This window comes from Brassica rapa, chromosome A07, assembly GCF_000309985.2.
Source record: "Brassica rapa cultivar Chiifu-401-42 chromosome A07, CAAS_Brap_v3.01, whole genome shotgun sequence".
NCBI lineage: Eukaryota > Viridiplantae > Streptophyta > Magnoliopsida > Brassicales > Brassicaceae > Brassica > Brassica rapa.
The window spans coordinates 15,719,949-15,742,865 of record NC_024801.2 but is presented as its reverse complement, the minus strand read 5'-3'; the positions used below and the strand labels follow the sequence as shown (position 1 = coordinate 15,742,865).

Below are 22,917 nucleotides of genomic sequence, written 5' to 3'. Positions count from 1 at the left end.
ACTGAATTGAAATTAAAACTGCATTTCCATAACTACCATCTATTGGTCAAACCATGTATTTTGTAACCTCCTTTCCATAGTTATCGATGGCCACACCACTTCTTTCTAATATTTATATTAGGCAACTGTTATATAAATGATAATAATTATTCTTTTCTTTTGGGTTTATATCAAAATTAAGTTTGCTTACTTCCTTTCAACAGTATTCTATCAAAATTTTCTTTTGTGTGTTATTGGATAATCTGAACCTTTTTCTTTTTAGAATTTTAACCTTTTATTTTATTAATAGAACACATTATTTTATATAATTATGTATACAGTTACATTATTGACATATCTTTCTATAATTGTATGCTAATTATTCCTTACAATCTCAGTTAAAAAGTATAAAATTTAATTTTTATATCACAGACACTTTATATTTGTTAAGAAATACAAAATAAAAACACTTATTATAGTGTCATTTTCTCACCTTTAATATTACAAAAGAAAATATATACTATTTTCACCGACTATTAAAATATAATATTTAGTTATAATAAAATTTGGTATATTTAATTATTTTAACTAATTATAACTTACATCTCACCTAAAAATTAGGATTTATTCAACTAGACATTAATTTATTCAAATTTTAAATATTTTATATAGACATTAAGTTTATCAATTAACAAAGAGCAAGATGTTAAAATAGGTTTTAACGGTTTTAATAGAAATAAACATTCATATAAAATCATTTAGTTTAACGGGATTAAAATAGGTTATTCGATCAAAAATATTTATTAAATGTTATATCTATTCTATTAAAACAGCAGTGTGACCCATTGATAAAAAGTTATGTCCAACTTAAATTTTAATAATACATACTTTTTTTATTATAACTGCAATGAAATATATATATATTATGTAACCCTCCACTTATAATACACCACTTTTTGTAACTGTATCCATATATCTTATTTTTGTTATGTAACCACCATTATTTTTACTGTTCAAAACCCAACAATTTTTTCGATGATGTTCATGTATTTCATTTTTCCTAACATAATCCCAACTATTACTCGGATTCTTTATTTTAATTAATATTTTTTATTAAATATTTTTACTTTCACCCATAAATTTTTGAAAATTTATTGAAATTGTTTTTATTATAAAATTTTATAATATTAATTAAAATATAATAGATATATTTTAATATTTTTATAATTTCAATTTTAAATTTTTTATTAAACATTTTTACTTTTGTATATATATTGATTTAAAAAAAAGAAAAAAAATTATCCTCCCGCAACAGCCTGCAACCGCAAACGGTAGCTGGAGCCAGCTTTTGAATTTATGAGATTCGGAGCGGGTTGAAGCGGTTTAGAGCGATTTGAGTGATTGTTGCAAATCGCCGACAACCGCTACCAACCGCAAAAGCAGCGTTTGCGGGTGGTAGCGGAAAAACCAGTCGCACAATTAATAGAATTTATGGTATATTTGTATTTTAATATTTTTACATAATTTAAATGAATATCCATATTTGAACTGAACCCGTAATGATCCAAACTGAATCCGAACTAAAATTTATAAATATCCAAATAGGTTTTAATCTCTCATCTAAAGACCAATATCTGAATAGTCGGAATCGAACCTGAACTCTTATCCCTACATGTAGTCTATAATATGAATATATGATCACAGATAAAAACACAAATATGATTACAAAAAAAATACATATATAATATAAGGAAATACACAAATACATATGGAACTTGATTTATTTAATATACTTACAAAAATTATCTATTCTATTAAATTCATATCATACAAAAATATGATTCTACAAACACACAACCATATAAATTATATTAGACAAAAAATTTAAAAACAAAACATGTACCCGCCCTCGAGAGGGCGGGTCAATATCTAGTGACTAGTTAAAATGAAAGTGGGGCAGATATAAGTATATTTAATAAACATAGCTTCGGTTCGAATAGGGGTTATAACTCTATACTGGAGGCGTAGGAACGGTAAAAGTTGATGTGGGGGAGGAGACATGAGACGTCAACTCATATGTTTAAATACTGTGGATATCCATTAACATATATAGATATTTTTTTGAACTTAAAAAAAAATATATAAACATATATATGTTAATGGTAGGACTTTTTTTTTTTTTTTGGAAACTCTGTTAATGGTAGGACAATGTACATAAAACCAAATGAAAAGGTAGGACAATGTACACCAATCCGTACCTGTAGTTTCTCAATCAGTGCACCCCTCGGCACATGACCAGAGCGAGGAGATTTTTTTTTTTTTTTCCATCAAGTTTTGTTATATTAATATTGGGGCCCAAAGCCAAAGTACCCAACAACAACAAACCACAAAAAACATTGGGCTCCAAACGAAAAAGCCGAAGCCCAAATGCATTAAACGGGCTCGAAGGCCCAAAATCCAAACATCGCAACCCATAGACCCAAGAGAGAGAGACTGATGTCGGCCGCCTTCTCGCGATCCGCACCCTCATCTCCGTCTCAACTACCGCCGGAGAATCACCCATCGATTCACCGCGCCACACCGGAGCTCGTAGACTCCTTACCAACTTCACCGCGACCGCCAACCCTCCCAGGACCGTCTAATCTCGGAGAGAATCAATCGTGACCGAGATCTCATCCGCCAGAGTTCATTACAAGGACCAAGAAGGAGGCTTCGCTCAACCATCAACCTTTACTCCGGATAGCTTCCATCGTCCTCCGACGATAGCTCATCTAACAAATCCGAAACACCTTAACTTAACAAGTGAACGACACAAAAACTACAGAACCTAAACCCTAGAAACGAACTAAGGGGACAGAAGCCGGCAGCACTGGATCTGTAAGAGCCTCCATTTAGGACTGGCGAAAATGTGGAGATTAGGACTGGCGAAAATGTGGGAGTTGTTTAAAATTAACCCGCATATATAATAAGATTATGTGTTTGAATATGGTAGTGGGTTTTCTTCTAATGAAATCACAATCATTTGTGTTCTGATTACTATTCAACATTTGTGGTGTTTAAATAAGATTTGACAAATGTTAAAAGGAAAATTAAGTTTGTGTATGATGTTTCTCGCTTGTATATTTACAGAAATATTTTTACGAAAATCATACTTTCTAGTTGTACTAATACAACATTTCGTCTATACGTATATAAAGACAAGAAGCAAGAAGTTAGGTTTGAACAAACAGATTATAATCCAATATACAAGTTGATTATTGCTTGCTAATTGATGTATCTTTATATACATATATTGAAATATCTGTTAACTGAATGTAGTGTCGCTTTTGTACAACTCACACTGTTATAGAAAGATCATACGTTGTCTGTGGGCATTATTAATCTGTGAAAGTAACGGAGTTTCTATAAAATCCACATCCGTTAGCCGTGAGGTGTTTCATAGGGAATTAACGATAACTTTCAATACTGAAAACGGTATTTTGTGAACTATCTCGTTAGTATTGGTAATACCAAAGTCAAAGTTAAAATTAAGGTCACAGTAAAGTTAGAACAATCATATACGATTTGGGGTATATATCTGAACTTTGAAAAGCTCGTTAAAGGCCTTTTATATTTGTAGGACAATGAAACCCGTATTAAAAATTAAACAAATGGATTGAAACGATAATACAGAAATAGAACATTATTTTGAAATTTGTTAAAGAAATAGACGAATACACGGAGTCAAACTTTAAATTTTTGAACTTAATATATTAATCTTTTATAATGTGGGACGGATCTACTACGCGATTTTTGAATCTCTTAATACAAGCAATGTTACTATTTTGCAACAACCGAAATAGAGTCTACAAACTTAACTATTAAGATATACTCTAAAAAGATTATTTATTCGAAGGATGATTCAGCTATTATATTTCACTCAAAATTCAAATACATATAGTTTAATTTCTGTAAGTGAAATTATTTATAAATTCCGATGGAACATCAAGTCAAAGTTCTCGAGAACCTCCGATCGATGGAACGCCAAGTGCAGAGCCGCAGAAGCATCCCAAGAACCGGCCAGTTCTTATGACACAGTTATAAGGTTTCTTCAAGAGGATGATAATGGTAAAAAGTGGTTATGGAAGCTATAAATAAGCTTATTGAAAATAAACAAATAAATAAGCTTATTGAAGCCATGCATTAGTGAGTGCGTTTAGTTACTTTCTAGCTTGATATGGTTTCTTTGAGTGCACAGATAACTTGATTTGTGAAATGGATTTACTTTCGGTTTCTTTTAACAAGCACTTCTATTTCTAAGTATATAATGAACACGGAATGAAGAGAGAAAACTACAGTATATGGATGCATTTTACTGCCTTTTATCCCTGCCCCACCGCTTGATGTTCATTCAGCAGCTGCTCTGCTTTCCCGCAACCGCCTTGATCCTAAAGCTTCTTCCGTGAACAAGCTCATCCTGCAATCTGCCATCTACCTTATTTGGAGGGAACGAAACGCTAGGATCTTCACCTCTGTCTCCACGCCTGCCATCGGGTCTTCGTCTTGCTCTCGATCGCCTCATCCGTGATCGCCTCCTCTCCTTTCCCTCTCAAGACTTCTCTGTCCCTGCTGCAGTTTTATTTTTGGGATTTTTGCAAAATTGACTTACAACTTAAAGTCAAACACAAAACTAACCTCCTTTTTTTTTGAAAATTGGTTTTGCCCTATTCACCCCACAAGTTCATATAATTTACGAAAATGCCATCAATTTTTTTTTTTTTTTTCGAAAATGACATCTTTACTCTCTCACCCTCATCATCTTCAAGTAATTACAAGATTGCCATTGTCATCAATACCACAACCACCATGAACAACCAATTTGAAGCTCTTAATGCTCCTAAAATCGATTTACCCTTCTTCTTTTTCCATTCTTGTGAACTAAACACAACATATCTCTCACTTTCTCTCCACAATGAGCTAAAAAAACCCAAGATTTTGATTCTAAAATTTTTATGGTTCATAGAGTCATAGAAGCTAACGATTATGGGTGGGTGACTTCCGTTTGTGATTCTGTGTGCTTGGAGAAGCCTTATGTATGCTAAGGAACTTATCTCACCAATTTAAGGTATGACATCGAGTTTTTTTCCAGATCTGTTCGTCAGACGACTTACTTGGGAAGTCGTCTGGCTGTAGACGACTTACCTTTCAGTCGTCTGGCTGTAGACGACTTACTTGGAAGTCGTCTGGTCAACGCAGAGGTTATTTTTGCAATTGACTTTGAAATCTGTAACCTGAGACGACTGAAAGTTAAGTCGTCTACTATTGTTTGGTTTCAAAAAAAATTCCAAAGAACCTAGACGACTTACATTTCAGTCGTCATAGGTTAGTTTTGTATTTGACTGGATAATTTCAGAAGTTTGACTTCCCCAGACGACTTACATTTCAGTCGTCTGGCGAAAATTAAAATAATAATATTTTTTTTTAAAGTAAACGACTTACAATTAAGTAGTCATAGGTTAGTTTTGCAATTGAAAAAAAAAACTTCAAGATTTAATTATACACAGACGACTTATAATTCAGTCGTCCACCAGACGACTTAATTGTAAGTCGTCCAGGATTTTTTTCCGAGATTCTGGTCAAACCTCGTAAATTCTGGACGACTTACATTTCAGTCGTCTCGTGGACGACTGAATTATAAGTCGTCTGTATATAATTAAATCTTGAAGTTTTTTTTTTCAATTGCAAAACTAACCTATGACGACTTAACTGTAAGTCGTCTACTTTTAAAAAAATATTATTATTTTAATTTTCACTAGACGACTGAAATGTAAGTCGTCCAAAAAGTCAAACTTCTGAAATAATCCAGTCAAATGCAAAACTAACCTCTGACGACTGAAATGTAAGTCGTCTAGCTTTTTTGGAGTTTTTTTTTAACCAAACAATAGTAGACGACTTAACTTTCAGTCGTCCGAAATAACAGATTTCAAAGTCAATTGCAAAAATAACCTCTGCGTTGACCAGACGACATATAGTTTAGTCGTCTAGACAACTTAGATTGAAGTCGTCCGCGTCTTCTCCACTAGTTTTTAAGTCTTCTACGTTAGTTTTTGAATAACTTGTATTTTTAAGAGTGATAAGTAACTTCAAGATATGTAAAACTCATATTTACAAAATATGTTCTCTCCCTTAGTTTTACTAAATTTGACTAAGTTTTTCAATGCAAACTTATAAAAAATATGATATGCTTTGACTAGTTACTATTGTTTGTTTCCATCTCTTACCAACATTCTTGTTTATTAAGATGAGAAAAAGGCCATTGGAGTTTATTATTGCATATGAGAGATCCAAAGATAAGAAAAATGCTACTGAAGTCTATTATTTCATTGATTTGTAAATGTGTAAACACATTGTTAGCACATTTAATACATCTTGGAAAACATTATTACTGATTTTACAAAAAATTCACAACTAAAAGAGTATACATGCAATTCATAAAACAGACCACAAACAAAACAATTATAGATCATTCATCTACAAAGACAAGCTTGGATTCCACTTGAGTAGACAAGACCAGACAACTTTTAAGAAGTCCAGACGACTTCTAAGAAGTCCAGACGACTTCTAAGAAGTCCAGACGACTTCCAGGATGTTCAGACGACTTTGCCAGAAGACTTTTAGGAAGTTCGGACGACTTCCAGACGACTTTACAGGAAGTCCAGACGACTTTTAGGAAGTCCAGACGACTTCCAGACGACTTCCAGATGACTTCCAGACGACTAACAAGTAAGTCGTCCCAGAAGTCTTCCAGATCTGAAAAACCTGCATATTAAATCCAGATCTGAAAAACCTGCATATTCAAAAACGTTCAAATGGCTTAAAAACAGAAAAAATGAGTGGAAGATTAGATAAATCTACCTTTACAGAACACACAAAAATACATATCTAAAAATAATAGATCTACCTTTAAATTAGTGGAAAATGAGTACCAAATAATTAAAAACCTGCAAAAAAAAAATAGATTAGTAACAAAGACATGAGACAAAATTGAAAAATTCATATAAAATTTGGTGTTTTCAAGTCAAAGAGATTAGAGTGGGTTTGGAGAGTTTTAGTTTGGGAAAAAAGTAAGAACTTTATACAACAAGAAGTTACCAAATGAAGAAAAATCAGACATAAGAACTTACCAAAACGCTCAGAAAAATCCAGACGACTTCCTGGAAGTCCAGACGACTTCCTGGAAGTCCATACGACTTTATCAGAAGACTTCCAAGAAGTCCAGACGACTTCCAGACGACTTCCAGACGACTAACAGGTAAGTCGTCCCAGAAGTCTTCCAGATTTGAAAAACCTGCACATCAAATCCAGATCTGAAAAACCTGCATATTCAAAAACGTTCAAATGACTTAAAAATAGAGAAAATGAGTGGAAGATTAGATAAATCTACATTTATAGAACACACAAAAATACATATCTAAAATTAATAGATCTACCTCTAAATTAGTGGAAGTTGAGTACCATTTGATTAAAAACCTGCAAAAGAGATAGATTAGTAAGAAATACATGAGACAAAACTGAAAAATTCATATAAAGTTTGGTGTTTTCAAGTCAAAGAGATTAGAGAGAGGTTGGAGAGTTTTAGAATGATGAACATTACATTTTTGTTGCAGCCATTTGAGAGGAGAGAGAATGTGTAAATTTTTCTTTATATATGGAGACAAAAAATCCAATTAGATTAAATATTTTTGACTCAGACGACTTCCTGGACGACTTACATTTCAGTCGTCTGGTGAAGAAATTAAAACAGACGACTTACATGTAAGTCGTCCAGAAGAGTTTAATATTTTTAGCGGGAAATTAAATATTTTTAGCGGGAAACTAAAATAGAAGACTTTCCAGACGACTTACAAGTAAGTCGTCTGGACGACTTACAAGTAAGTCGTCTGGACGACTGAAATATATGTCGTCCGGGTAAATTATTCAACAGACGACTGAAATATAAGTCGTCCACACCCTAAACATAACCCCTAATCTTAATTATCTAATTAAACACTTCATAAAACCAAATCAAACTTGAAAAGTGTTTACTATACACAGAAATAAACACATATAGGTGAAAACTAATTTTTGAAAAAAACATTTTAGTTTTCCAAAATCTAACCCTAACAATACATACAATACTACAACATATGTTTGCCAAACTCCTAAACCAAAGTATTTCATGATTCACTACTTCCACTCATATATCTTCAAAACAAATCAATTTTATCATATCTTAATTTATATCAGTTAAAAATGTTTATAATTACTTGATTTTTATTTTTTACGCATCAAAATATTTTTTACAAGATTTATAAATTATTTTTAAAATAAACTGGTACCAGACGACTTACACTTCAGTCGTCCAGACGACTTCCAACATCTCAGACGACTCAGACGATTTACTGGGGCTATATTCGTAAAAATGGCTTCTGTTTTTTTGTTTGGTCACAAGGGGCTGAGCTGTAATTTCACTAGGCTTTTAGGTTAGTTTTGCATTTGATTCAAGTTTGGGTATAGGTTTGGAATTAAAATCAAGTTGTGGGTTAGTTTTGGCAAAAACCCCTTTATTTTTCCTATATCAGGCCTCCTTGAGTTCGGTTGTTGTAATTTCCTTTATTTTCTTTCTGCACAATAAGTTGTTCGCGAAAATTTAAAATTAAAAATGGTATAAATTTAACATTTTACCAAAAAAAAAGATAGAAACCGGACCGAAACTATTATGTAAATATTCTAATTAAACTAACACAAATTCAAAGAAAACCAAGAAATATTTGATCATTGAAATTACAGACGCATGTTTCATAATAGGACAAAGAACATCCTAAATAACCAACTACTAAATTTCACTTGAAATTTAAATAAGAATACTAGATTCAAATCAAAGACACTGATGCAATTAATGAGTAATTGCTTGGGTTGAGTACAATAGATACATTATTGTTCTGAGGAAGTGTTGGAGGCATCTGAAGCAGTTGTGCAAAACATTCTAAAGCAAGGGGAGTAGATTTAAATTGTACAACCATCATCTCTAGTGTCTTTGAGTTTCTCAGCCCCACTTCCATGAGCGAAGTGAAGAGTTTGGATGCTGCATTCTCACAACGCACCATAGGATAGATTTTCCCTTTGAGGTAGGAAAGTTCTGAATATATTCTGATCTCCAGCATTGATCCGGATTCAAACCTGGTTGACTCAAATAGTAGCCAAAATCTTGATTTTCTTTGTTCTATACAGGATCAAGATCTTGACTACTATTTGAGTCAACGAGAAAACTAAAACGTAACTCCACAAATTTCTTTTTCTTTCTTACAAAATATCAGTCCTATACATATAGTAAAAACGTAAATGGGATAGTTCTTGCAATGGCCCACTCAGTTAACATTAGTTTGCATGATCTTATTAACAATTTAACATACAAGAAAATGAAAAGAGGTTTCTAGTAAAATACTTTGATGGTGCCGCTGCAAGTTGCCCGTGCTATTAGCTTCTTTAGTACAGGTGAATTTTGTAGTAACCTTGTTATACCCGGAATAGCAGATCGGACAGCCATTGTTTTAACAATCAAAGTTTGGACCCTAAGCATTGGGAAAGGACGACCACAGAGTTGGGCAAGAGATAGCATCTAGCAAAACGATGATAAAAGTCAGACATGATCAAAAAATAAATATCTACTGTTCAAAAAAACTTAAGAAGAACTGTATAAATATAGTGGAAAAAACGATTGATTTTTTCTTATAACATGTGCTTATATGCATTTGGCTTCGAACTGTATAAATAGTGAAAAATTAATCATCAAAGCATCTTTAGCACCATGATTTGAACAAATTCAGCCACCGAGAAAAAATATTGTTGAAGAAAATTTGAAGGCTAGCGTCGGTCACGGATAGGGCTGCACATTTTATCCGTTAAATTTGATTCGATTTGTTATTCGTTTTGATTCAATTCGAAAATTCTGGATATCCATAAACCTTTGAAGCAAAACAAATACTAAAATTCAATATCCGTTAAAATCGAAGCAAATCACAAATATTAAAATTTTGGGAAGCAGATATCCGATCCGATCCGGTAATATATAAATATATATATCTTGATTATATTTAAAGTTTTAAATGTATAAAATTATATAATTGTTATTCTAACATATGATTTGACAAATTCTATTCACATTACATAAAAGGAAATGAATAAATTTATGATAATTATATTTTTTTCTTAAGTTTTTTCTTATTATAATTGTTAACTAAGTTTAAAAAATTTATAAAATATGTAGATTCACTATTTCTTTTAATTTTTTATCTTATATATCATGGAAAAAATATATATTTTATGAAACAAATTTGTATCAAATTTTTAAGATTATTTGCATTAATCAAAACATATGAGATATCCATAAATATTCGTAAATATCCGCAAATATCTATTTATTTTTCGGATATCCGTTTTTCCAAATATCCGTATTTTTTTCGAAGCAAAGCAAATTAAAAAATTAGATATCCGTGGCATACAAAACAAATCACAAATACCTTCAAAAATCTGGATATCCGATCCGTGTCCATGCCTAGTCACAGAGGAGACATAGACTAAAGTACATGGTTCCTTATAGGTTGACAATTTCAAATAATGGATATGCGGCGCTATAATCTCCACTGGATATGAACTTTGGCAAGTCCACTTAATTTCCAATCTCCTCAGGTTTAGTGACTTACTCAGATCAAGACGGGGAGGTAAACCATGACAGTAAATCAATTCCAAGGTTTCAAGAATTGGACAGCCAGAGAGAATATTAGCAGTGGATTCTTTTTTTTTCTTTTTTTTGAAATCCTAGCAATAGATTCATCATAGGAGAAATTGCATGAACTCAGTGTCAAGTTTCTTAGGATTTTCCAAGACACTGTTGTGCATATGGGAATCAAAGCAAATTTCAAGTCGAGTTGCTCCAAGGAGGAACTAAAAAAGAACAAATGTGGACAAGTATAATCAGAGCCGGTCCAAGAATTTGAAAAGCTGGATGCAAAAAAAAAAATTGTGGCCACTTTTTTAAATAGAAAAAAATAGAAAGAACAAGTAGAAAGTGGAATCATGGCTGTTGGTTGTCGAACCCAAGATCTTTTGATTATGTGAACATGAGTTTACCACTGGACTACAGAAAACATCTGTAACATGTGGCCGGATTTAATATATAAATTTTACGGCCGCAAGCGGTTGTTTCGTCAGCTTCGTGCAAGGGCCGGCACTGAGTATAACTAAGGAAGGACACGGGCGAACTTGATCCAGCTACAGAGGCGGACCCACATTGGTGAAAGGGGTGTCACCTGCCACGTGTTAAATTTATATTCTAACAAGTTTATATCGTGAAACCGAAAAAAACATAGTTTATTTGGTTTACTTACATCTCTCTTGACACACATTTTCTTGAGAAACATGGGTTAATCTCGCGGGCAGCAGTGGCATAATAGGCGTTATCAAGACGAAAACTTGTGAGTTTCAGAGACCTGTAGGATATTAGGGTTTGGTTTATCCCTCGAGCCGTAGATTCCAGGCCACGAAAGGAGAGACAAGATGTCTCGCACCATACATGCCTCCATCGTCTGGACAAGACTGAAGTTTTTACTGCAAGTTTGGTGGTATTAAATGAGATAATATGGTGGAGTATCTCATCTGGCATAGAGCTGATGAAGTCTCCACTGTCCCCTGTCGATGAAGTCTCTAGTTTCAGTTTTCTTTGGCTACGGTTTCTTTCTCCGCTATCCGCCATAATAAACAATGTTTGTCAAAATTGTGTATTAGGGTTCTCTCTGTTCTTTTTATAACAGTTCTCTCTCTACGACCAATAGAAAACAATAGGAACAGATTCTGAATGGACCACAAGGGTCAACAAAATTCTAAATTGACCCTCCTATTTTCATTTATTTTCATTTATTTAGATTATTTCTTTTTATTTGCCAAAAAAAAAGATTATTTCTTTTAAACGAAAAAGTGAACAAGTTATTTTACCTCACCTAAGAGCTAAGACCATGTACAATGGTTTTGTAAATTCTAACACTCTCAATTTTTGTAAATTTTAACACTCTCAATTCTTATTTTAACCATCCACATCATCTTCTCTTTTTTCTACCTCATTTTTCAACACACAATTCATTTTTAACTTTTACAATAGTTTTGTTTATAAATTCAACTACTTACCTCACAATTTTATTTTGTATACATATATATCTACATATTAAATTTTATAAAAAAATATCTAAATATTAACAGCAATATTTTTTTATAAAAAATCAAATTAAAATAATTAACTTTTAAAATAATTTTTTTCTTGTTTTATATTTTTTCATGTAATAAAAATTAAACTAGTTTACTAAAAAGTAGTAGAATTATGTATTAAAAATATTTTTAACCAAATTAAACAAAACAAGTTTCTAGTTGTAGAATATGAAAAATAAAATTTTTTATATAAAATAAAATAAATTAAATCAATCTATTTAAAAAAAATCTCAAACAATTATGAGGATAAAAAATATCAAAAATATCATTTTCTCTCTTCTTTCTCATTGACATATGTTACTTGTGGGTCTCATTTTTTGTGTTTCAACATGTTGAAAAGTTTCAACTCAGTTGAATCTACATAAGTATTTTAATTTTTTCAACAGGTTCATTATGGGAGTTCAACTATTGAATTAAAAATTCAACAGCCCCATTGCACATGATCTAAGTCTATTTAGTTATTTACCGAACACAATAAAACGGATATGAATCCACAGTCCACACAATAATCTCTTCTCTATTCTTCATTCTTATCATAACCATCAAAAATTATATTATATTATATTCTCCACACAGAATAAATGACATTTAATTTTATATTGTGTTATTTTGTGACATGATTTTTAAATTTTAATATTCAATAATAGGTCTTGGTATGCAAAACAAATAACAGTTTTTCTTTAAATCTAATGATGCATCGTATGTTTATATCTTTTGATTGATTTGTTTGTGTACAAGAATACAAAAATAAATCTAATTCATTCTTTTTGTTCTTTGTCAGAGTTCTAAAAGCTAAATTGTTGATGATATAGAATCTTTATCTGCTATTATTATTTTAGGTGTTTCTAAGATGTCAGAGTTTTTAAAGATCTGTGCATGACTCTAATAGGGGTGGGTATTTCGGTTTAAATTTGGGTTTGGTTTAAATTTGGTTCGGTTTACTTTGGTATAAACATTAAAATTAGTTTGGTTTGTATTCGGTTTGGTTTGTGTTTGGTTCGGTTTTAGTTTGGTTTTTTTTTTTTTGTGCTTGTGTCTATTCAGTTTATTCGAGTTAAATTTTTAGTTTTGTTCAAGTTCGGTTATAAAATATAATTTATAAAACATAAATAAATCATCATTTGACACTAAATTATTATTTTCTTCATATTTAAACGTAAAGTCAAACATCAAAATAAAATGTAGAAGATGTAGGCCAGTAATTTTATATTATTACTTTCAAACTTAATATAAATATCATAGGTAATTTTTTTTTTTGATGTTAATGTATGAGATTCTTATTCATGTTTTATTTTTATTTGTGAATCTTGTTTTCATTATAAGTAAAATGTATAAAACTATGTTTAGTTGTTTACTTTAAATGATTAAATATTTTAAATATTAATATTGTTAGTATATTTTGATAATCTAATTAAAAAAAAAACAATTCGGTTTTGTCGGTTTGGTTCGGCTTAAAACCAAATTAAACGAAACCATTCGGGTTAATAAAATATTTAACCAAATGGTTTAGACATATTTTAGTTCGGTTCGGTTCAGGTTTTTTGTGCAAGATTCTGATTCTTTTGACGCTACTGATATTCTTTTCAATTCATAATTACAATAAATGTTTGGTTTCAAATCCTAACTGGCTAATGATAATTTGATTATTATTAGAGAGGAGAATTTGATCAAAATTTACACCCAATAAATAAAAAGATGAAACCAAATTTGTAAAATACATTAATTGTCAATACTGATTTAAATTTTAAATATAATTCAATAATTTTTATTAAAAAATAACATTAATATTTTAAAATTTAGGTATAGAAATTAGATGAAGCAAACATGAATATTAAAAAAATTAGGTATATAGTAGCTCATTTAGTTTTTCTTTAAAGCCAGTCAGTTATTAGAATAAAATTAGTAAAACAGAGATTTTAATTTATGTTTAAAATATATTTTAGAAATATATATCTAGTTTTCCTAAATGGTAGGGAGACTATTTTATAAAAAAAAATTATTGAATAATAAATTGATTTGTTTTACTGTGTTTTAGCCGTGCTTAGGGAGATTGTGTTTCGGAGATCGGGGTCAAGGTAGGGAGAGTGGAATCATCATCGATTAACTTGAAAGACTTAGAAAACGAAAACTATTACTCGGATATGCTGAAAGGAGAGGAGACTTCATCAATAGAGGACAGTGGAGATTTCATCAGCTCTATGCCGGATGACATCCTCCACCATATTTTCTCCTTTATTCCCACTATTCTCGCCGTAAAAACTTCCATCTTGTCGAGACGATGGAGGCATGCATGGTGCGAGACACCTTGTCTCTCCTTCCATGGCGTGGAAACCACGGCTCGTGTGATAACCCAAACCCTAAAATCTTACAGGGCTCTCAAAATCACCAGCTTTCGTCTTGCTACCGCCTATTATGTCACTTCAGGCGAGATTAATAGCTGGATCAAGCTGGCTATGTCCCGCAGCGTGAATAAACTGTCTGTGTCCTTCCTTAATTATAGATGTCCAAATTTCTTCTTTCTTAGTTCCTCCTTGGAGCAACTCTCCGTGAGTCTTGCTTTTGTGATATGCACAACAGTGTCTTGGAAATCCCTAAGAAGCTTGACACTGAGTTCATGCATTTTCTCTTATGGGGAACCCATTGCTAATATTCTCTCTGGCTGTCCAATTCTTGAAACCTTGGAATTGATTTACTGTCGTGGTTTACCTCGGCGTCTTGATCTGAGTAAATCACTGAGCCTAAGGAGATTTGAGATTAGGTTTAGTTTCCAAAGTTCATATGTTGAGATTATAGCGCCGCAGATCCATTACTTGAAATTAACAATCTCTGAGGAACAATGTACTTTAGTTGATGTCTCCTCTGTGATCGAAGCTAGTCTTGAAATTTGCATCCATGAAAATTTTCTCCCGGTGGCTGATTTTGTTCAAATCATGGTGCTAAAGATGCTAGAACAGCTGAAAATGTAGAGAGGCTTACTTTTGGGAGTACCCTTCTTCAGGTATTATATGTTTTTCATTCTTGTATTGTCTATTTAAGGGCTAAAACTGTTTGTTTGACGTATTAAGGTTTTATTATTTACAAACCTAAAAACCCAAATGCATATCTAAGCGCACCATCGCACACGTTGAAAACATCAACTTGTTAACTAATTTGTAACAAAATACAGTTCGTACGTATTATGGTTTTTTTTTTTAAATTCTGTAGAGATTTATATTTTTGATCATGTCTGACTTGTATCATCATCGTATTGCTAGATTCTATCTCTGGCCGAGCTACGAGGTATTCTTTTCCCAACGTTCAACGTCCAAACTTTGATTGTTGAAACAATGTTTGTTCGATCTGCTATTCCGGGTATAACAAGGTTACTACAAAATTCACCTATGCTGAAGAAGCTAATAGCACAGGCAACGTGCCGGGGCAACATAGATGTATTTTACTAGAAACCTCTTTTCATTTTTTTGTATGTTAATAAGATCATGCAAACTAATACTAACTGAGTAGGACCATTGCAAGCACCATGCCATTTACTTTTTTAATGAACTAATCTATATAGGACTGATATTTCGTTTTCTCTGGGATAATTTTTCTGTGTTCTATACAGGATCACGGTCTTGATGACCACTATTTGAGTCTACAAGGTTTGAATCTGGATCAATGCTGGAGATCAGAATATATTCAGAACATCCCTACCTCAGTGGGAATCGGTTCGATGGTGCGTTGTGAGAATTAGGGGTGGGCGTTCGGGTACCCGTTCGGGTTCGGGTCGGGTATTTCGGATTTTCGGGTATTTCGGTATAGAGGTGTAGAACCCGTTCGGGTATTTTTGTACTTCGGGTCGGGTTCGGGTATTTTTAGTTCGGATTCGGTTATTTCGGATGGGGTTCGGATATTTAGATTTTGAAAAAAAAATTAAAATTTTCATTTCTCAAGTTTCTTGTATTTAAAAATATAACTTTCAGTTAACTAATTTTTATTTCTAATAGATTGAATGGTTAATAGATTTGGACATAACATTTTAAAACTAAAAAGACACTAATTTAGTTATTTTTAAAAAAAATTGGATGTATCTTTTTGTTAATTTTTGAAATAAAAAATTTGACATGCATTTTAAGTGAATAGCAAATCATTTTTTTTCGTAATTGTATGTATATCATATGAACTTAAAGTATGTGTAGTATCAATATAAATATTTTATATAAAATGAGAGATATAAACTAGAAATATAAGGTTAATTATACATATGTTCGGTTATCTTCGGATATCCATTCGGGTTCGGGTATTACCCGTTCGGGTTCGGGTATCCAATCTCTCCTTATTCAATATCCGTTCGGGTATTTTGCTACTTCGGTTCGGATTTCGGTTCGGGTTTTTCGGATCGGGTTCGGGTGCCACTTCGGATATCGGGTAAAGTGCCCACCCCTAGTGAGAATGCAGAGTCCAAACTCTTGGCTTCGTTCTTGGAATTGGTGCTGAGAAACTCAAAGACAGTAGAGATGATGGTTGTACAATATAGCTCTACTCATCCCCTTGCTTTAGAATTTTTTGCACAACTGCTACAGATGCCTCCGACACTTCCTCACAACAATAATGTCTCCCTTGTAGTCAACCCTAGCAATCACTCATTAACTGCATCAGTCTCTTCGTCTTGAATCTAGTATTCTTATTTAAATTTCGAGTGAGATTTAGTAGTTGGCTATTTGGGATGGTCATTGTCCTATATATGAAACATACGTTTGTAATTTCAATGATCAAATATTCCTTGGTTTTCTTTACATTGGTGTTTAGTTTGATTAGAAAAATATTACATAATTGTTTCGGTCCAACAATGCATTTTTCTGTCTTCATTCCTTGTTCATCATAAACCTAGAAATAAGAATGCTTGTTAAAAGAAACAGAATTCCACATCAAAAATCAAGTTCTCTGTGCATTCAAAGAAACCATCACAAGCTAGTGAGTAAACTAAACGCACTGACTAATGTATGGCCTCAATAAACTTAATTATTTATTTATTTATTTTCAATAAGCTTCTTTATAGTCTCTTGAAGAAACCTAATAACTATTTCACAAGGAACTGGCTGGTTCTGGGGATGCATATGTGGCTCTTCTCTTAGAGTTCAAACCGAGGTTCTCGAGAAGTTTGACTTGATTTTCTATCGAAATTTACAAATAATTTCACTTGGAGAAGTAAAATTATATTTATTTGAATTTTGAATGAAATATAATAACTGAATCACACTACAAATTCAGAACTACCATATCCAGGAAAATCAAACAGACAATTCAGAACTGCAATCAATAGATGTTAAGGGTTTATTATGGACGATACTCAGAATCACAATGATAAAGTTAATTAGTTTTGGCTGCAGAAACTATCTATGTCTAGATCCTAGTATTTCAAATCTCTCTGTGAATTCATAAACTTAAGACAAACTTTAATTCTATATACGATTTGTTCACTAAATTTCTAGACCAAATCTCTTTGTGAATAGGTATTTAGCTCATGCATGATTTAATTCAGGTAATCAATAACACTATCGTGTCTACCTAAAATATTATGATCTGGATCCTAGTTAATTACTCTATAAACTAGCATTAACAACAGTCCTGATGAAAAATTCAATAGATAACCCTAGCAATTCAATCAATTAGAAAACCTTTACAATCCTAAAAAATCTCTAAATATAACAAGGAGATTACTCATACATTATCTTAGGAAACATAATAAAAAACTGAATAAATTGCATAGATAGAAATTAAATTGGAGTTCAAAGAAGACTCTGAATGAGTCCTGACTTGTCTCTCCAAATCTCTCTAAAACTAAATTAAGTGTTCTTAAAAATGGCTTAAGAAAACATAGTATAGGTAAAAACTCGGCCAGATTCTTGTGCAATTATTGGAAACTTCTTGTCACTGATACAATTTCTTGAAACATCATTAAAGCATAACGGTTTGTTTTATCTCCATGGCTGCTGACCGACACCAAGGTGATTGTCGATCAACACCTTCTCCAACTATCGACTTTAACTTGGTCTTTTAAGCATCACTTCTTTCAATGCTCTAAATAGCTCAACAATCTCCATAGTGTTCCAAAATTCACCTAGACCTGTAAATACTTTTAAACAAACTCGAAACATAATATAAAAACTCTAAAATCGGACTTATACCATAGTCAAAAACCATAAAAACCATGATATCAATAAATAGATGTCTTCATTCCCGAAGATGTTCTAGTTCAAACAAAAGGTTCATTGTAGGCCCAATTGCTTAGGTTGGCAAACTGGTTCTTCCAATAGAAGTTTGATGTTAAGCATATCAAAGGGAAAGACAATTTCCTCCCAGATTTCCTATCAAGAATTTAGCGAAAAATTTCAACAATCATCTAAATGATATATACACTCATGAGTCCGGATAATCTATCACATAAGTCTTTAAGATCCATGATCATAATGTCACCCCAGTGCAAATGCACCTTTAGATTTTGTACTGTAAATACCTAAGTTTGGTAAAAGTTGTAGGTCAAACCTAGTAAATGTCCAAGTCTACGAGTTCTCTCCAAACTTTTGTAAAATCATTTAAATGTTCTTAATAAAATAAATTTTCTCTTTTTGTATAAATTATTTGCATTCTCCTAGATATATCACTGATCTTAAAAAAAAAAATTTCTGGTTGTACATATTATGTGTTTACACAACTGTAACATTCCAAGAATCATGTGCGGATTTTATATATGATATAATATTTTGTGGAAATATATTTTAGTTTGCTCCAGGATAAATTTCTATCTTAGTATTATTTGGATCTACAAGGCTTGGATTCGGATGGATGCTGGGGATAAGAATATATGGACTTACTGACACACATAACATAGGGGGCATCTATTAGACCGCTTCGCTCATGGAACTCAGACACTAGAGACGATGGTTGTACATCTGCTCCTCCAGAGGCCTCCAACACTTTCTCAAACCAAGAAGTTGAATGTTTTCATTTTCAACTACCAAACATTCCACCAAAGTTTTAGCCAAAATATAAAAACTAACAAACATTACAAAAAGACTAAAATGTAAAAATCATCAATCATCTCTACCTAGAAGAACTATTATTCTTTCTATGACAAAGCAGTAAACGAGCAGACACGTTCTTGTTTAGGCCAAAACGTAGTAAAACATAAACAATAAGACGGTAGCCAAAAGCCATAGCCAACAAGACAAGCATGTTCCTCCATTTGGAGCTTGTGTCTGGAGATATCTGGTAATCTCCTCGAATTGCTTCGTAACCCGATATACTCCTCACTTCTCCAACCGCAAACACTTCCCCTAGGTACTCGTTCTCCAAAAGACCCTGCAACACATTCAAAATAACCAATAATAATGTCTAAAGAGTTTTTCCCTGAAAGAAGCAAAGATTGTTTTTTTTTTTTGTAAGTGTTTTGAATGTGTAAACCTCAATGGAGTAAGTGTGGAATGAGATGTAAGCTAACGGGTAAGTCCAGACTGGTTTTGGCAAAGCGTTACGGATTCTAAAGTGGCCTGCAGCGAGCATCATGATCACCTGCAATGACGCACAACAAGTATGAAAGATTAATCCCAATGCAAGAAATATTAACTTGAGACTAATTCATTAATTTGAAAGACAAAAAAAACTCACGTGTGTAGAGATGAGTGTCAGAGTGCTCCAGTAAACATCTCGCCAAAGGCAAGCAATGAAGAGCATCAAACCTTCATTCACCAATAGGCACATGAAGAAGTTGAGCACAAAGTACATCAACAAGCTGAAATCGTCTCTCAGTCCGACCATGAAGTAGAAGACAAGACTTGAGGAGATGGACATGAGGAACAAGAACGGTATGCTTCCCAGAAACTGCCCTAATAGGAAGACAAAAGCACCTGAATGCTGGTTTGATGCTTCACTTCCATAAATCTATTAAAAAAAAAAAAAAAAAAAGTAAAACTTCAGAGCTCAAAGTGATCAAAGATTGTAGAAGAAATGGTTATACCTTGATTTCTTTCAAAAGGGAAGGTATTCCAGCAATCCCCAAAAGTGAGGCAAAGGAGACAAAAACAAACACTGCAGAAACTCTTGTCTGCAAGAAGAAAAAAAAGATAAAAATTGCATGTCTTGGGTGAGAAGAGTGAGAGTATAGAATGACTTACTGCAACAGAAGACAACGAGTGTCCCAAGCCAGAATACAATGTGCCAATACAAAGTGTAAGAATCATGTAGAGGATAAGTCGGAGCCAATAGTATTTCCATTCCCTAGACATAACCAAAAGCGATCTCCAAGTCAGCACTGCAACACGTGTCGCAGCACCAGCCTTTCCCTTAGATTTAAGCTGTGTGCCCTCCTAGCAAAAAAAACAAAAGGAAACTCAGATATACTAAACATAGATGTATATTTATTTACATGCCTAAAAGTTCAAAACAAAAATTATTAAATGGACCAAACTGATGATACCCTTTCGGTAAGTTTGAAGATCATAGTCTCAACCGAAGCAGCATCTTCAGATGATCTATAAGTCGCCTCAAGAGTGCGAATAGCAACAGCAGTATCCATATTCACCGCTGAAAAGTCGCCGTTATCGTCCTGTTTGTTCATATCATCAGAAAAACTAATGTTACAAGAAAGAAAACACAAGCCTAGCTAGCTATGTAATTAATGTAATTAATATGTGTACCTGCCAGTTTTTGCACATTGCAATAATCCTATCGAAATCAGTGTTGATAGCCCTCAAGAAATGATCTGATGGACTTTGCATTATCGGGCATGGGAATCCAGCATTCGAGAAGTGCTACAAGTTAGGAGGATACACACAACAATACTTCAGAGAGTGATCTTTTGGCCTTGGCATGAGAATATATTTATTTTACCTGTAAGCAAGCAAGTGTCTCCCCAAAGAAGAGCGTGTTCCCATTTGACAAAAGACAGATTCTATCAAACAAACCAAACACTTCGGTGCTGCTCTGATAAATCGTGAACACAAGCGTACACCCCATACTCGCAAGCTTCTTCAGCGTCACCATCATAAGCAGCGCCGAGACACTATCAAGATGATAAAGAGGCTCGTCGATGAATAAGATATGAGGCCGCATCACAAGCTCACGAGCTATAGAGACGCGTCTCCTTTCCCCGCTTCGGAGTCCCTTCATGTAACAGTGTCCACCGATCAACTTGTTCGCGTAGTCACTCAGAGACATCGCCTGGATAGCATCTTCCACCACGCCTCTTTTCTGAAAGAGGAAGCCTGGAAGCTGAAGCAGCGCTGAGTAGTAAAGAAACTCACGAACCGTAAGCGATCCAATCAGTTCCGTCTCCCTCTCAACGTATCCCTGCAAAAGATTTAACAAACTTAAAGAAAAGATCAAGAAAAAGTATAAAACAATAGTGACTAACTCACGTAAGATCCGTAAGGCATATGTGACTTTGAACCATTCACAAACACTTCACCATACATTTTAGCTGAAGGAGGCAATCTTCCTACAAAAAGATGAGATCAAGAATGAAAACAAGAATCAAGAATTGTTGATTAATAATAGTGTTATGGCATTATTACCAGCAAGTGCCCTCAAGAGAGTGGACTTCCCTGACTTGGCAGGACCCATGATGACAGTCATAGTCCCGGGAAACGCGTAGCCGTTCGAACTCTTCACCACTTTATCAGAATACTTTCTCTTCCCTGTCATGGTCACAGTCAAATCTCTCCAAGCAATGGAAGCGCCTGCGATTTTCCTAACAGCATTTCCTCCTCCTCCTTCAGGGACATGAGGAGAAGCCATTGAGCCACTGTTGATTTTGGATAAAGAAGGCGAGATGGGAGTTGCTGTGGCGTCGTTAATAGAATCTCCACCGCCACCACCAACACCACCAGCTTCATACTCCATTCTTGCATCGGGATCATCCCATTCAGGAGAGTCTTCAAAGGAGATAGGCTGTCTGAGAGAACCAGGCTTTCTTACGTAGAAGAAGTGGCTTGATGGGACTCTGCTTGTGGGACTGCTTGCACAAGAAGAAGATGAACGGTAGAGATCTGACTGAGACTGTATCTCCTCCATCTTTGAACTTTCCTTGGAACCTACAATTAGTGAAGTGTTTTAAGACAAAAAAAAGACCAATAAGTAAAGTGATTACTTGAATTAGAATGAAGGAATAAAATGAGAAACCAACATTTAATTAAAGTCTACAACTTCTTGGTCTGGCTTTTACCATAAGCTCACTAGATTACAGTTAATGGAAGTGATTCCTAATTTAGTAAAAACCCCAGAAGAGAGTACAGCACGATGATTCACAAAAGAAAACCTTTTTTTATCAATTTCATAGCTTTTTGTTACTTAGCAGAAGCAGAAACCCTTTTGGAGAAACACACAAGTTATGGTGAGAGTAAGGGAAGAGGAGAAGACAAACCTGGATCTGAACGAAGTAGATCCACCCGAGAGAGAGAGAGAGACGCGGAGAATCTCTTCTTGGGAAGAGAGAGCAAGAGAGTGTGTGAGCTCTCAACTCTCTGGGTTCTGCAAATATGGAAAATACAAGGGTATGGATGGGGAAAACCTTTTGTCCGAACGAAGTATTTAGATTATTAAATTTTTGAAGAAAAAAAAAACCTTTTTTCGCCAGTTTTAAGTAGGCCTGGGCATTCGGGTCGTCGGGTCGGATTCGGGTCGGGTCCT

General features: G+C 33.5%; 1 protein-coding gene and 2 pseudogenes across 1 annotated transcript; 1 reads left to right on the top strand and 2 right to left on the bottom strand.

Annotated features, from left to right (window-relative positions):
- Window positions 1-272: 272 nt before the first annotated feature.
- On the bottom strand, window positions 273-14,306 carry LOC108869007 (annotated as a pseudogene).
- LOC103829904 lies at window positions 14,306-16,192 on the top strand (annotated as a pseudogene).
- Window positions 16,193-19,216: 3,024 nt separating this feature from the next.
- On the bottom strand, window positions 19,217-22,847 carry LOC103829703 (ABC transporter G family member 3). Its single transcript, XM_009105393.3, has 11 exons — window positions 22,652-22,847; window positions 21,804-22,322; window positions 21,648-21,727; window positions 21,121-21,579; window positions 20,928-21,041; window positions 20,708-20,836; window positions 20,406-20,597; window positions 20,249-20,335; window positions 19,900-20,172; window positions 19,696-19,803; window positions 19,217-19,593 (listed from the first exon to the last, which is right to left on the bottom strand). The coding sequence occupies exons 2-11, from the start codon at window positions 22,300-22,302 to the stop codon at window positions 19,336-19,338; spliced, it is 2,199 nt and encodes a 732-aa protein (XP_009103641.1). The 5' UTR covers window positions 22,303-22,322; window positions 22,652-22,847; the 3' UTR covers window positions 19,217-19,335.
- Window positions 22,848-22,917: the final 70 nt, after the last annotated feature.

Bases quoted from the DNA above. Each gene is read 5' to 3' on its own strand.
- LOC103829703 (XM_009105393.3), bottom strand. From the start codon at position 22,302: ATGGAGGAGATACAGTCTCAGTCAGATCTCTACCGTTCATCTTCTTCT. The intron at 20,336-20,405 runs GTAAGTCATTCT...TTCTTCTTGCAG, and splicing joins ACTCGTTGTCTTCTGTTGCA to ACAAGAGTTTCTGCAGTGTT. The intron at 19,804-19,899 runs GTGAGTTTTTTT...GCGTCATTGCAG, and splicing joins TGACACTCATCTCTACACAC to GTGATCATGATGCTCGCTGC.